Raw genomic sequence first — 16,223 nt, forward strand, 5'->3', positions numbered from 1 at the left:
TGGCTTATTTCAGCGTCTTGTTTCAGCCATCGTATTATTGCGTGAACTATCGACCGCGCGTAACGTTGGACACAGTCCTGTCTAGAGCGCTCCGTGCCGTCTGCTCTCCGCAGCGCGCAGGGCGACGTCTAGCGGCAGCGCCTGGTTCGAGATCGTACTCAGAGATGCGCAATCTCGAACCAGCTGCTGCCGCTAGACGTCGCTGTGCGCGCTGCGGAGCGCAGACGGCACGGAGTTCGAGCGCTCTAGGTAGGACTGCGGACGACTATACTTCTGTCAAAGCTGAAAACTTTTGGCCCGACCTCTTGTCTCGCCGGCGTGTCTTTCTGCGAGGAACGCCATCTCGCGCCTTTCATGACTCGAGGCCAGCAGAGAGAAAGAAGGAAAGAAGGGGGAGAGGGAAGAGTGGGTTTGCCCGATGGCGTTGGATATACGAGTTGCGCACGGCTTATTTCAGTGAAGATTGTGCCGGCCGATTACGCGGCCAACTGTACGTCGGGGAGGGTTAAACGTGACGCATGGATTACAGAATTACAGCGTTGCGGATCGCAGCGGGGCGCCTGTAGCGGCGGCCACCGAACGCCGGAAAAACAGGTCGGGAACCCCTCTTTGGCCTGACGGGGGCTGAGGCGCGCGCGGTCAGGCTTGGCCAGTGGATTCTGCCTTTGATTGGCTGGCGCTGTAACGGCGGCTTGGGTTCACGGCTGAAAGAAGACTTTGTTAGCAGAGCCTAACTGCACAGGAAGAACTAAGAAAGAAGCAATCGCGAGGGTTCGCAAGGTGACCTTGAGAGTGTACCTGCGAGCTGTGCGGTTCGTTTTCTGCATATTTTCCTCCGCATGTTTGTTCCTATAGTTTAGTTGCCAGCATAGGGTTCATATTAATTCCCCAAAAGCCTCCAGCCTGGATAGGGGTTTCATTCCGGAAGCGGGGCGACTTCGGGGAAGGACGAGTTGTACAATGGCAGTGTTGGCACGCGCCACGTTGGAGTGGAACGCAGCTTCTTCGGGTAGATTCGATACCACTATTCGTCTGTTTGAACAAAATTGGAGGGGACCCTTCCGCCTCAAAAAAAAAAAAGACGCGATAGCGCTATTGGTTAATGCCCATATATGCGGAATGCTCTCTCCCTTATAAAAATTTCTTTACGCAGTCTATGGACTGTCCATAGACTTATGTCTATAAAGTCTGTAGACACTCTGTAGACAAGCCCTAGAGAAGTCTATAGGTAATCACAAATCCTATAGACAGTCTATAGACAATCTGTAGATTTATGGGCATACACTTTCAGTAGACTTGCCTATAGACTGGATATATTATATATATATATATATATATATATATATATATATATATATATATATATATATATATATATATATATATATATATATATATATATATATAATGTGAAGGCAATAATGTCTATAAGAAGTCTGTAGACTGTCTATAGACCGTTTCTGTAAAGGCTGCCCGGTGTTAATCGGCGTTTACCGGCTAGCCGGACACATTTATCTGGTAGTGGCGTATATCTAATATCCACTGCTTCTAGATAGCGCCGCGATAGCATATGCTCTAAACGTGCGTTGTTTGTGTACTGTCGGTTCCTGCGCGCCGAGCTTGTTCCGCGGCGTGTGCCTGTTGCTCGGATATTGCCCCCAGCAGGTGCAATATAGACGTTTCATGTTTGCTGCGTAAGTAAGCGCGTGTGGATCGTGTGTTGTGCTGAGGCAGGGGAGGCTATTGCACGCATCAAAGTACGCCAGCGTATTCTGCACTCAGTCGCCTGATGTCTGTTCGAAGCCGCTACTCCATTTGTTACATGCCGTTTTTAAGTTTGGCCGAAGCTCGTACGTTTCCTGCCTTACAAATGTGGACGGCATGAAAGGGAACGCTTTGCTAGCTTGCAGCTAACGTTGCCATTTCATAATGAGCGCATTCCTTTGCACCCTTCGGTGCTCTTAGGTGAAAGCGCCGTTGTTTACATGTCTTGTGTTTTTAGCTTTTTAAAAGAAGCAGGCGCTCTTGAGAAACTGAAAATTTTGATCCGCTGCTTCGCTTTATCATATGATACGCTTCAGCCACTTTCCCACTCCTGAGAAGAAGGCTGAGGTCCTTATTTGATCGGTTGGGAACCTCGAGATCCTTGCTCAGCCAAGGACGGCTGCTGGGGTTATCCGACCTTCTTTAGACCTCTCACTAGTAGTCATTTCTAGAATTCATTTCCTCTCTCTCATTGCTACGTAGAACGATTTAACATTTTAGGCCCTCTACACTGCCAGTTTTTTTTTTTTCACATAGTTAGAATCTGCAGAAAACAATTTTCCTATACCTTGAGCTTGGCGCATGATAGCCTTAAGAGGTTATGCGCAATTATTGAGTGAAGTTGGTTATCTCTCTCCAAGTATGTACAAAGGCGTAGTTATTTTGTTCTGAGCAGTTGCTTATGGACGAATGATCCCCTCAATGTAAGTACGTACAGTTGAACCTCGCTATAACGAAATTGAAGGGACCCGGCGATTACTTCGTTATAGCCCGTGTTGACTAAGCTTCCAAGAGGGATCGTCATTCCTTCGTTATACGCATTATTTCGTTATAACGAGTTTCGACCGCATTTGTAAGTTCGGTACATAATTGATAATAATATGACAGGGGTGTTGAGTTCGTACTGAGTGTTCCCTTTTATGTCGCTGGCGTTTGTACACGGTTATTCGTCGTAAGAAACTCCCTCCCCTACCGTTTACTACGCCTCGTCACCCGGGCGCGCGCATATTCGCGGTCGACGAGGAGAAGCTGGCAACACTGGAAGGAAGGATGGCGCGACCTTTTTGCGACTTTTTTTCTTCTCCCTTCCACAACAGTGGCTCCGCGGCGGAGGCCGCGCAGTTGGCGGAGTCGGCAGGGGACGTCACGAACCCAGCGCGACCGCGGAGGTCTGTGACATCCATAGTCAACGACTTGTTGAATAGCGTTCTCTGTCCGTCCGCACGGCGCGGCTCGGCTTCCTGCTTTTGCCTGCTGTTGACGGCCGCCCTTTCTCTCACTCAGGCCCTCACTCGCGCGCTAGTCTTTCTCTGTCTCTATTCTTGTGTGTTTGTGCAGCGCGCGCGCCTATTCAACGTTCTCCCGATCGGCGAGAAGACCTAGTTTTGTACACTGCGGCCGATGACCGCAGAGCGTAGTAAAAATGTGTACATGCACGGGCCGTGGTAAGGTGAAGGGATATAACGAAAATGAAATTTGGTTTTTGGGCAAAGGAAATGGCGCAGTATCTGTCTCGCATATCGGCGGACACCTGAATAATAATAATAATAATAATAATAATAATAATAATAATAATAATAATAATAATTGGTTTTTGAGGAAAGGAAATGGCGCAGTAGGTGTCGTTGGACACCTGAACCGCGCCGTAAGGGAAGGAATAAAGGAGGGAGTGAAAGAAGAAAGGAAGAGAGAGGTGCCGTATAGTGGAGGGCTCCGGAATAATTTCGACCACCTGGGGATCTTTAACGTGCACTGACATCGCACAGCACACGGGGTTGCCATAGCGTTTTGCCTCCATAAAAACGCAGCCGCCGCGGTCGGGTTCGAACCCGGGAACTCCGGATCTGTAGCCGAGCGCCCTAACCACTGAGCCACCGCGGCGGGGCCTTGCACATTGTGTTCAGCACATTGCGTTCAGCTTTTTAGGGCGTTTCTGAGACAGCGCGCCTTGTCTGGGTAAACATAGATTGTCCATTCCTGCATGCATGCGTGCGTGTCCGTCCGTGCGGTGGAGGGATGGAGCGGCTCATTAAATGAACTGTAAAAACCAATAACATGTTGGCCGATGTCGATAGGTGAGTAAATTCGAGTAAATTCTCTTTACTTCCAATGACCCGTCGGGGTGGCTCATTGTGGTTAAGGTGCTCGTCTACTGAGCCGGAGTAACCGGGTTCGAACCCTACCACGGCGGCCGCGTTTCGATGGAGTCGAAGCACTTAGGCGCCCGTGTCCTGTGCGATGTCAGTGCACGTTAAAGTTCCCCGGGTGGTCGAAATTATTCCGGGGCCCTCCACTGCGGCACCTCTCCCTTCTTTCAGTCCCTCCTTTATGCCTTCCCTTACGGCGCGGTTCAGGTGTCCTACTCAAGAGCCTACTGCCGAGAGGTTGCTCCCAAGAGCCTACTCCCAAGAGCGTACTCCCAAGAGGTTACTCCCAAGAGGTTACTCCGCAAGAGTTATGCCAGTGGAGCTACTCCTAAAGAGATACTCCTAAATGTTACTCCCGAGAACAGTCACTGCTGAGAAGTTACTCCGAGGGCCATCCCTGCAGGAAGGGTTAAAGCGCTGCTGTGCCCTTGTATACTACCTTGTACGTCACCATGACTGCAGATCCGGGGCGCTCGCTGTGCATTGAGAAAGTTGAGGAGGAGCTCTCGGTGAAAACGAGGGCTCGTCGGAAGCCCGAGACACACGAAGGCTACGCCTGCTCTCAGGGTGCACGACGCGAACCACTTTGAGGAAACACCGCGGCGGCGGAAGTGGCGCGGCGTTCTTAACGCATCGGCCACGGCACGCGGCTTCCGGTCCGGTGCACGGAACTGCCCAGCCGCGTGAGCCGCGGGCTTGAGGAAGAAATAAAATAAATCTCCGAGGAGAAAGCGCGCACACAACGCAGGCTGTGGACTCCGCTGCCGCGCCAACTTCTCCCCTTTCAGCGCGGTCCTTTTAGCGTTCGACTGCTGGCTAAAAGGGCAGATGTTCCGATTAGATAAGAAGCGCCGGCGCGTTTTGTGGGGACGCCGGAATAATTCAGCGTGCTTAGTCGGCGCGCGCCACTTTCGCTATTTTTTTTTTTTTTGCTCGCCTACCTGCTTTCGCGAAAACGACGGCGCGCTGCCGCCGCCGTAGCAGCAACGGCTGTAGCGGGGAGGTTCCCGCTATATAGCGTTTCCCCTTCGTCGCAAGCTTGGTCGCCCATGCGCGGAGAAAAAAAGCCAAGGAGTTAAAAGAGCGCGCCTCCGCGAGAGATTTCGGAGATGGAAATGGGTTCACTGGAGTGAGCTCGTCTGGGGGCCTCGAAATAGGCGCGCTGCCTTCCTTCAGACTCGCACGTCCTTGCCGCTTGGGGGCGCAGCTGTCTGCTTTTTTTCTTTTCTTATTGGCGAGTTTTTAATTAATTAATTGGTTTTTGGGGAAAGGAAATGGCGCAGTATCTCTCTCATATATCGTTGGACACCTGAACCGCGCCGTGTGGGAAGGGATAAGGGAGGGAGTGAAATAAGAAAGGAAGAAGAGGTGCCGTAGTGGAGGGCTCCGGAATAATTTCGACCACCTGGGGATCTTTAACGTGCACTGACATCGCACAGCACACGGGCGCCTTAGCGTTTTTCCTCCATAAAAACGCAGCCGCCGCGGTCGGGTTCGAACCCGGGAACTCCGGATCAGTAGTCGAGCGCCCTAACCACTGAGCCGCCGAGGCGGGTGGCGAGTTGGGACGAGGAGGAATTCTGCAGGCGTGTTCGGCAGCAGTTTGTGGGGAAATTAGTTGCGTCAGGGCGTCGGCAGGCGTGTGGGTTTGTTACGTGTCTGCAGCGTGGAGCCTCTTCACGCCGTTCGCACGGAAAGAGTGTTTTGCTTGGTAGGGGGTCTGTTGCCATCGGAAGTTGCAATCTATTTAGCTATGCATCGCGGTCGACGACCGTATCTTTTTTCCCCGGGCACTTTTTTTTTTTAACCTTACTGTGCACGTGCCTTCCAGAGCGTAAGGGATGCCGAAAGAGTTGTGCGTGACAAATACTGAATAATTATTTCGAACCACAAATTCTTGTGATTGCGAAGCAGAAAGCAGATGCACATGCGGTCCAAGCAAACCTTGTTGATGTGGGCTCTCGTTAATTTGAACTCGCTTGATTTGGTCTGGTTTATTCGAATTGACGCCATTATTTCGTCAATATCGACTGTATTATAAAGGCTACGCATAATTCCAGCAGTGCACAATCTGACCTAAGCCCGCCGCGGTGGCTCAGTGGTTAGGGCGCTCGACTACTGAGCCGGATTTCCCGGGTTCGAACCCGACCGCGGCGGCTGCGTTTTTATGGGGGAAAAACGCTAAGGCGCCCGTGTGCTGTGCGATGTCAGTGCACGTTAAAGATCCCCAGGTGGTCGAAATTATTCCGAAGCCCTCCACTACGTCACCTGTTTCTTCCTTTCTCCTTTCACTCCCTCCTTTATCCCTTTCCTTACGGCGCGGTTCAGGTGTCCAACGATATGTGAGACAAATACTGCGCCATTTCCTCTCCCCAAAAACCAATTATTATTATTATTATTATTATTATTATTATTATTATTATTATTATTATTATTATTATTATTATTATTATTCAATCTGACCTAACTTTTATGCGCTTTGAGTTTAAATTACATGAATGTCTTGTCGCTCTGGGAGGCAGATATGGATGCTCCTCTTCGCGTATATGCGATCTGCCCCGCCGCTGTGGCTCAGCTTTGGCGCTCGGCTGCTGATCCCAGAGTCACGGGTTCGAATCCCGGCCTCGGCGGCTGTTTTCGATGGAAGCGAAAAACAAAAACGCCCGTGTGATGTACAATGTCAGCGTACGTTACAGAGCCCCGGGCGGTATAAAATAAAGCCCTGCACTACGGCGTCCCTGCAGCTACACGATTTGCATTTTCTTATGCGATCTGAATTAATGCCACGCGGAGGTGACATTTGGTTGGTTTGTTTATTACCTCGTTTCAGAACATGACTTGCCTTTGTATCGGCATCGCCAAAGGCAATAACCAAAGTGCCAATTTACTTCACGGAGGCACTTGCCAGTCAGCTGGGCATTCGCGCTAGAGGGAATAACTGGAGCGTCATGAGAACCCGCCGAGACGCCATTGACCGGAGGGCCTCCTTTGAGGTGCATTCGCCGCTGCCTTCTTGAGTTGTATCCGACTGTAGTAGCACAAGGTGTCGTTGTGTTACTCACTCGATCATATTTCAGCACGTCGAGGTAACCGAGGTATACTGCTAACTGTTCCTGTAGCTCTTTCCCCTTCGTGCTATCCTAGAATCGCCTCAGAACTAATTGGCTGCCTTCCAATTAGTGCCGCGACTGTAGACAGCGTCTCGCTCTTTTCTCGCGATAAGCAAGACCTGAAAGGAGCAAGGTCGTGTGCTTTCGCTGCTCCGAACTTGCACCACGATGTCGATATAGCTTGCTTTCTCCGGTACTCCAAGCATGCTTTAAAGGACTATAGACACGAAATTCTTTCTTGCGTGTTTTCTTCTTTCAAACGATGCGTTAGACATTCGTATACACGGAACGCCCTGTGGTATTCGTGTACGACCGCTAAATAATTTAAAATTGAATTTCTAGCTCTTGACGTTGTTTCGTTTTCATCTGTCGAACGACAACTGCGACGCTTAGTTGGTGTTTAGGTCACTTGAGTCACACAAAAATCAGCTATACAATTGCTGACAGGTAATTTTTTGTCGGGGTAGAACGTTCTTGCGGGCTAGTTGGTTCATTGCAGAAAAAAAGGTTAGTACTATGCGAATTAGGCACGACATGAGAACAGGAACAAACACGCGCCTGTGTTGTCGTGTTTGTTCCTGTTCTCTTGTCGTGTCTAATTCGCGCAGTGCTAACCTTTTTCCTGCATTTTTGTCATTGCAGGTCTTGGAAGAGGCTGCATAAAATGGCGCAGTAGATTAAAACTACATTTAAGCGATTATAGTTTCTCAAGTGGATCACGTGACCAAAACATCAACGGCACGTCACAGTCGCCGTTCGGTCGATGAAACCGAAACAGCATGAGAGAAGAAATTCATTCCGGTTGCACGCTAATACCACCCGGTAATGTTATGTATTCTAATGTCTAACGCACCTTTTGACAAGAAAACGCGCAACAAAATTAGGCGTCTGTAGTCCTTTAAAGCATGTATTGTGCTTTTTAAAACGCGTTGACGATGACGAATCCCAAATGTGCGTGAAGTTCTCTCTGCAGTTTAGTCCGTACAGTTGTCGCGCGACCAGGCTTTTCGCAATACATCTGTTCCTCGCTGCAAAGCGTATACAAACAAGTCAGAAACCACCCTTGTTTATACTTACCTTCGCGAGGCTTACAGAACCGCGCGCTTTTCGCGGCCTTGCTCATGTTTCGACTTCACCGGATCACCACCGCGTTTTATATCCGATGGCAGAGGAGTTTTTCACAGGCGCGTTTCCCTCGTTGTGTTCTCCGGCGCGTTAATTGCTTATCACGCCGCTCATTCTTATCGGCGGCGCTGGCGCGAAGGACTGTACTATACGGCTATGGCGTACGGCCAAGCGAAAAGAAGAAAAAAAACGTATATTAAATGCAGCGACGGCCGCTGGAGCGCTATCGCAGCCCGGCACACGCCGCGAACTTGGTGGGGGGGGGATTCTAGTTTGGGCGAAGCTAACAGCGGCGTAGTCTGGGAAACAAAACACGAACATGAAAAAATTGCGCGGAGGCGGTGGGGGAAACAAATGTCCAGAAAAGCAGCAGCACCGAAGAGAGCGTGCAAAAAGGAAAACCTGTCTGGGGTGGGAGCGCGCGCGGGCTCGCTCGATCCAGATTGAACCTATCGGCATCGCGTGCCGCTGCTTCAAGGGGACCTGCCCCACTTTCAAGGTGGGAGGTGGGAAACAAGCAAAGACAACAAGCAGGCCCCGATTGTAGCCCCCGGGCAACGCGTGTGTGCGTTCGCTGGGGGGCCCCCTGCACTGACCAGTCGCGAGTAGGGTTTTTTTTTTTTTTTACCTCCGCCAGCGCGCCTCACTCGCGCAGGCCCGCCAGGAAGAATGCGCGCCGCGGTTCACCGGGAATGCCTAGATCCCCGAAGAAAATATGTGTCGGTCGCGTCACGAATTTTCTGTCCGTCTGCGAGCGCATGCAGCTTCCGAAAAATGCTCGCGGGTAAAAATGCTTCCTCCTATGTTTTCGGTCTGCCTTGGGATTTTCTCCGACTTTTGGATGCATGTAATAGAGAAAATCTCTGTGTGACAAATTGCGGTAATTTGTGCGATAAAGGGGCAGATGAGCAGGGCTCTAACACTGCAGAAAAAAAAATTGGACGGAACGTTTAATAAGCACCGCTTCAAGGTTATGACGCGATAGCGTTATTGGGCTAGTGCGTGTATGTGCGGAATTGGCCATTCTCTGCTTTAATAATAATAATAATAATAATTGGTTTTTTAGGGAAAGGAAATGGCGCAGTATCTGTCTCATATATAGTTGGACACCCGAACCGCGCCGTAAGGGAAGGGATAAAGGAGGGAGTGAAAGAAGAAAGGAAGATCGAGGTGCCGTAGTGGAGGGCTCCGGAATAATTTCGACCACCTGGGGATCTTTAACGTGCACTGACATCGCACAGCACACGGACGCCTTAGCGTTTTGCCTCCATAAAAACGCAGCCGCCGCGGTCGGGGGGCAGGTAAAATTGGTTTTGGGGGAAAGGAAATGGCGCAGTATCTGTCTCACATATCTGCGGACACCTGAACCGCGCCGTAAGGGAAGGAATAAAGGAGGGAGTGAAAGAAAGGAAGAAACAGGTGCCATAGTGGAGGGCTCCGGAATAATTTCGACCACCTGGGGAACCGGACCATGGCGGCTGCGTTTCGGTGGAGGTGAAACGCTAAGGCGCCCGCGTTCTGTGCGATGCCAGTGCACGTTAAAGATCCCCAAATGGTAGAAATTATTCCGGAGCCCTCCACTACGGCACCTCTCCTTTCACTCCCTCCTTTATCCCTTCCCTTACGGCGCGGTTCAGGTGTCCAACGATATATGAGACAGATACTGCGCCATTTCCTTTCCACAAAAACCAATTATTATTATTATTCATTCTTGTCGCCGTTGCAGCGTACACAATTTTGGGACCGCCCACGAGCAAAACCGAAACCTCGCTGTCAGAAGCAGCGCTAACCACGCCCATGAGTGCGCGTCGCTCAGCGGTGCGGGCGTCACTTCGCAGCGAGCGGCAGAGCACGTGACCGACGCGCCAATGTGTGACGCGTGCTCGTAGGCGTGGCTAGCGCTGCTAACCGCGGTTTCGGTTGCGCCCGTGGGCGGCCCCAAAATTCCTTGCGCTGTAGTGGCGACGAGAGCGGCATTTTCGATAATCTCAAAAACTGATATGGACGTTAACTGCGGTCGGCTACAAGCCTCCCAATAACTAAGGTGCCTAACAGCAATAGCTCAAAATTTAATTATTCATTATTAGTTAACCATCGTGCTAGTCGGCATATCTTAGCTGTATTCTGATGCACTACACCATTGACAACGCCATGCTGAAAAAAAGCACTGTTCTAACTCGAAAATACGATTTTTATAACTGCTGACAGTCCTGGGTGAAACACCTATAAATATTCAAGTGCACATATACGAACTTCATCAAATGAATACAAGATATCGGTTTCATAGTGGTAGAGTGGTATACTGTCGCAATAAAAAAAAAATAATAATAATTGTTTTTGGGGGGAAAGGAAATGGCGCAGTATCTGTCTCATATATCGTTGGACACCTGAACCGCGCCGTAAGGGAAGGGATAAAGGAGGGAGTGAAAGAAGGAAGGAAAAGGTGCCGTAGTGGAGGGCTCCGGAATAATTTCGACCACCTGGGGATCTTTAACGTGCACTGACATCGCACAGCACACGGGTGCCTTAGCGTTTTGCCTCCATAAAAACGCAGCCGCCGCGGTCGGGTTCGAACCCGGGAACTCCGGATCAGTAGTCGAGCGCCCTAACCACTGAGCCACCGCGGCGGGTTAATAAAAAAATGAATTTTGTGCATTTCAACATTTATAGGAGTATACCACTATGAAACCATTATTTGGACGCGGCCGCCGCAGTCGAGTTCCCGTGTTCGAACCCGACCGCGGCGGCTGCGTTTTTATGGAGGAAAAACGCTAAGGCGCCGTGTGCTGTGGGATGTCAGTGCACATTAAAGATCCCCAGGTGGTCGAAATTATTCCCGAGCCCTTTCTTCTTTCACTCCCTCCTTTATCCATTCCCTTACGGCGTGGTTTAGGTGTCCAATGATATATACGAGACAGATGTACTGTGCCTTTTCCTTTTTCCAAAAACCAATTATTATTATTATTATTATTGGCACTGCTTGTCGAGTGCCGTAGGTGCCTGCAGAGTTGCCTTGCTCATTGATGTCTATGTCACAAGGAGGCGCTATACTTTTGAGCTCTGTACTTGCCATTAAAAAAAGGTACTCTGTGGAGAGTTTTAATTTGTACGCAGAAACTGGGCCATGCTTCCCCTTTGAGAGTTTGCATGAATGACAATTAAGAGCAAGTTAGTGAAGTGGATCTAATTCAAGTGCGCCCTCTGCTTGTCTGTGTGTGCAGATCCTGTTCTGCACGCTCAACACGCACAAGGTGGACATGAGCCGCCTGCTGGGCGGCCAGATTGGGCTGGACGACTTCATCTTCGTGCACCGCCGAGGCCAACCCAAGGAAGTGGAGGTGCTCAAGGGGGAGGACTCCCTGGGGCTCACCATCACGGACAATGGTGCCGGTCTGGCCTTCATCAAGCGCATCAAGGAGGGCTCTCTCATGGACCGCATCGGATTCGTGCAGGTTTGATCTCCACTGAAGCTTTTCCCTGGCCTGATGCAAACCAGGTTGCATGAGCCATGGTGCTCCTACACCAAGCTAACCTTGTACAGTTAAGATCAAGTCATCAAATTGCAGATGGTGGGAACAATTTATAGATGACAGTGCACAAGCTATTATTGATGACCAAGCGGAATAATGCACTGCCCTGCTAGCATAGCCACTCTAAGAGTGCTATCTTCATTTCTCTTAGTACTAATTATTCATTTTTTTACTTGATTGTGTTGTGTTCTTTATTACTTTTCGAGTTCCCATATTTTGCTGTCTTTAATGTGCTGCTTTTTATATCTTCATTGTTCTAACCTAATTCATGTGTAGTGCATTTGTTCCTTCATAGCTTTTTATGCACCCCACCTCTTTATATACCCCACGCTGAGCCTTTTGGGTATTCAAGTTATCAGAATGCAAGCTGCCAGTAGTTTTGTTTAGTGATGGCTGTCTGCCACAAGGCCGTGCCTTTCAAGAGGTAGTGGAAGGAGCAATGCACACGTTTTGAGCTGGTATTGCATGAAAAGCAGAATCAAAGGAAAAGAATATGTGCTTGCCGGGAGTGAAGTCCTTGTGTGCCATTTCATCACAGTTATTCCTCTTAGCAAAAAATGCCCTTGAATAACATCACAGCAAACCTTTGATGGAAATAAATGCTATGTGGACAGCATACCAACATTTTCCTAAGCCAATGCTCCTTCAGTCTCCCTTTGCATGCGGTTGAATATCTTCAGTCTTTGTATTCATAGCACTTATAGGAATACCTCACACTGTGGCTTTTTTTTTTTTTTTGGCAGGTTGGCGACCACATAGAGCGCATCGATGACAGGAGCATGGTCAACTGCCGTCACTACGAGGTGGCAAAGGCACTCAAGGAGATCAAGAAGGGCTCCACGTTTACGCTGCGCCTTGTCGAACCTCTCAAGGCTGGCTTCTGTGAGTTTGTTGCAAAAGTAGATTCTGTTGTCGTTCGATTCCCCATGATGCTCTGTTGAAATATCTCATCACAAGGCACACTGGTTGCCATAGGCCTGCACAGGTCTCTTCATGGCCTGTGCACTCTTATGGCAATCGTGAGGCCATAAGTCTAAATGTTCACAGCAGCACCTTCTGGTTATGTATTCTGGAAAGCAGCAGAGAATATGGGAGAAAATTTGCGCCAACCCCCAAGTACGTGCTTATGTAAGCAGCTGTCATATTAATCTTGCCAGGCTTTTCTTCAGCGTCATGTACCTTTCATGCATCACTGGTTATGTGCATATATTTTGATATTAACCAGCATGCACCTGTATTAATGCTGTGTTGTGTTTTATGGCACTTAAGCAGCTAAGGCTGTCATGTGCCAAACACAGGGTTAGAAATTGTTTATTTGTTTATTGTAATACCCACAGCGCCACAAGTGGCATTACAGTGGGGGGGAATAACACATCATGTCAATGTCTTAACGTGCTAAAGGACTGTAAAAGTTGCAATTGATTTAAAACATTTCCTTCGCCTAGAAACTTGCACACATGAAAGATCTACAACTGCAGTGTCTCTTAGAAGTAAGCTAGGGTGATATAGGGAATTTGTACATAAAATGGTATTAAATGCTGTTTTGAAATAAAATGACCTGCATCACTGGTAGCTTGCCATAGTGCATTGGAAGAGTTGCAATAGTTAATGTACACAGAAGGCTGTTACACTTGGTACGGTGACAAGATTGAAACATTGGTAGAAATGTAAGCATGCACAATGAAATGCTCTTGGTGGTTGACTGACTGTATGCATGCCATATAGCAAACTGCAATGGGCCGACAGATCGTTTGCAACCTGTCGCTGTGAGTAGGCTCTATTGTTGTCACCCTGTTGTGAAGACATGCCTCTGCTTGTGTTTGTAGGTTTAGCCTATCCCCATACAATGTCTTCTCGTACTTTTCACAGCACACATAGGGCCTCGAAGTGGAGCAACAGCTGGCCAAGCAAAGAACAAGGCTGGCCTTGGGTCGGGCAAAGAGACCCTGCGATTGCGTTCCAAGGGTCCCGCCACTGTGGAGAAGGCGGTGAGTTTTTCGCTTATAGCCTTGCCAGATTTTGCTTACCGTGGTCAAGCTACATATAGCCTTTTGTTTGTTGTTGAAGAATGTACAGGTGCAGCCGCAATAACATATAGAGCATGCTTCAGCATTCAAGCTGCTCTCACAGCTCACCTGGTGGAAGTTAGGAGGTACTGAATGCTTATGCTAGCAAAGGCTGCTGGTGCGCTTGAATATAACCCCAAGAAACCTTCATATCTTTCTTGGTGAAGCAATTGACAGAAGTTCAAACTCTGGACCATGCTCCCTACTATTTTGGCCACGTGTGTACATTTCATTTTATGCAACAATGAAAGCATACTACTTTAGCCTAGCAGAATTTACTTCACTCGGTGACTTTGTAAGTCCTTAAACTTGCCGTTTGCTACAGAGAACCTATCGTGAAGTGTTTTTATGAAAATCAATTATGATCGATGTTAACTGCATTCCTTTCAAGCTGCAAGTGATTGCTTGGGTTTATTATTGTGTGTGTTTACTATGCAGTACTTTTAACTAAACCGACAATGCAGTTCCACTTTCTGCACTTTTTTCTTCCCTGTATATAATGAATAAAAATGTTGTATTAGCTGTTTTGTGCTAGTAGCTCTGTGCTGCAATTCTAGCAAAAGAGAAAGCACATTAAAAATGCAGATTGCTTTACCAGTTTTTGCCAACATACTTGACGACCCCTGAAACAAGTGATGTAAAACAAGCTGGCATGGCTTTGTTCAGCTTTCTGTGCGCTCATATAGGGATGGTATCGGAAGGTTTTCGAAGCAAACTATTAAAAACAATAGGAATGTAACATCAGATCTGAATTTTAATAATAACTGCAGAGTAATCCTGGCATGAGTCGGTGCAATATTTCTGGTGATTTTGTTTCACCATGGGCACTTGTATGCAGTGCCATCCTTGTCCCTTTGTAAATCTCTAGCCTTTTGATTCGGTCTTCATTTATGGGATGGTGGAAAAAAAGTCAAATAACCAAATCGGTGAAATGCATAACATCAGCAGCAGCAACAGTGTTGTTACGGATCACCAAATGTGGCACTTTGATGGTCATGCGAGTTGAGACATTGCCTCTATTAATTTAGTGCACTAATGCTACAGAATACATTGACTAAACTTCTTCAGGAAAAAGTTTGTGCAAAAACTTTTTTTTGTGTCCGGTGTATAGAACGAACAGTTCTTTTGGTGCAATGAGGTGGTGGGCCTTCTTGTTTAGTGCCATCAGTACCACATTTAGGTTTTCCTATTGCCCACCAAACAGTTGCGTAGTGATCTCTGCAACAGTTTTTTCTATTTATGAAGTACTTCATTGAATTTAAACTCGGGTTTTTCATTGTACTTAAAGTAAACAGGAGGCGGGAAAAGAAAAGGCCATAAGTAACAGCATTTACTGGGGACATTTTTTTTTTCCTACATGATTAACAAAGCTGTCAGTGGCGTGCATTTAATGACATGGTGCTGTTTAGTGTTTTGCTTCCTGCGATATTGCCATTTTTAAAGCTTCTCAATAGTGCACCATACATGTGGACATAGGATGGCAGCCCGTTTTTTGCCGTCTAAATTTGGTAATATAACAGTACGTTGACTGGGGCTTTAAAGGAACACTGAAGACAGCTCCATCCAGTTTTTTGTCAGCGAACAGCTTGTCATAGAACTTTATTTATTTATTTATTTGTTGTTGTTATGATGCATAGCACCCTATTCTGATTTTCCTTCATTGTTGAAGATACGCAAGTAGTCTTCAGACAAAAGCACATCACTCCACCATGTATCGCACCTACTTATGGAGACCTTGTGAGGCATGCAATGAAATGCTGGATATATCCAGTGAGGGTTTAGTTATCAGAGAAGGAATGCGGACACAAGGGAGCCACAGAAAGACAGCACTGGAAACCTTCTTGTGTGATTTTCTTCCATATGCCAATCCTTTCCTGCTGCCTGTCTACGCTGGTGAAATATGTACAAATTGCCCCAGCAAGCCATGATTCTTCAAAGAACTCCGCTTGCTTCGTCAACGTAGTCTGGCAAGCAGCTATTGAACCCCCTTATTCTAACAGCTTTGGAGTTTCGAGCACTACTTAAGGACAAACATAGCCGATTATAAATGGGCACACTAGCTTTGGCAGCATTTCATGTTAGCTGCGAAACGAAGTATAGTTTAACCTTTAGAAAAGTCTGATTTTGAGCCACGAACGTACACCAGGTAAAGGGTAGCAGCCAGTCCAGTCATTTAACGTGCGCTGCTTCCCAACTGCTTTAATAATCCGAGTGGGCGCCACTCACATTTTTTCCTTCTTTCTGTGCAGCCTGACAATGTGATCCAGGCAGCAGTGGACAAGATAAATGCTCTGCTCGAGTCCTACATGGGCATCAACGACTCGGAACTAGGTAATGTCATTTTTCATTCTACTGTGATGCTTGTCAGGGCTGTTAATTTCCTATGTGCTTGAAAGCAAATGAAAAGGACCTGTATCTGACTAAATATTTCAGTGCGTATACCCACTGGTTCTATAAGAAGTTATCAGTACTTTGTTTCGT

General features: G+C 47.8%; 1 protein-coding gene across 1 annotated transcript in view; it reads left to right on the top strand.

Moving 5' to 3' along the window:
- Window positions 1–16,223, top strand: part of kermit (PDZ domain-containing protein GIPC-like protein kermit) — a 38,840-nt gene that overhangs the window by 19,483 nt on the left and 3,134 nt on the right. Inside the window, exons 2-5 of the mRNA XM_077644644.1 lie at window positions 11,368–11,598; window positions 12,420–12,558; window positions 13,546–13,664; window positions 15,992–16,073. Coding sequence (XP_077500770.1) covers window positions 11,368–11,598; window positions 12,420–12,558; window positions 13,546–13,664; window positions 15,992–16,073 — 571 coding nt within the window. The remainder of the gene's footprint in view (window positions 1–11,367; window positions 11,599–12,419; window positions 12,559–13,545; window positions 13,665–15,991; window positions 16,074–16,223) is intronic.

This window comes from Amblyomma americanum, chromosome 11 (assembly GCF_052857255.1).
Source record: "Amblyomma americanum isolate KBUSLIRL-KWMA chromosome 11, ASM5285725v1, whole genome shotgun sequence".
Taxonomy (NCBI): domain Eukaryota; kingdom Metazoa; phylum Arthropoda; class Arachnida; order Ixodida; family Ixodidae; genus Amblyomma; species Amblyomma americanum.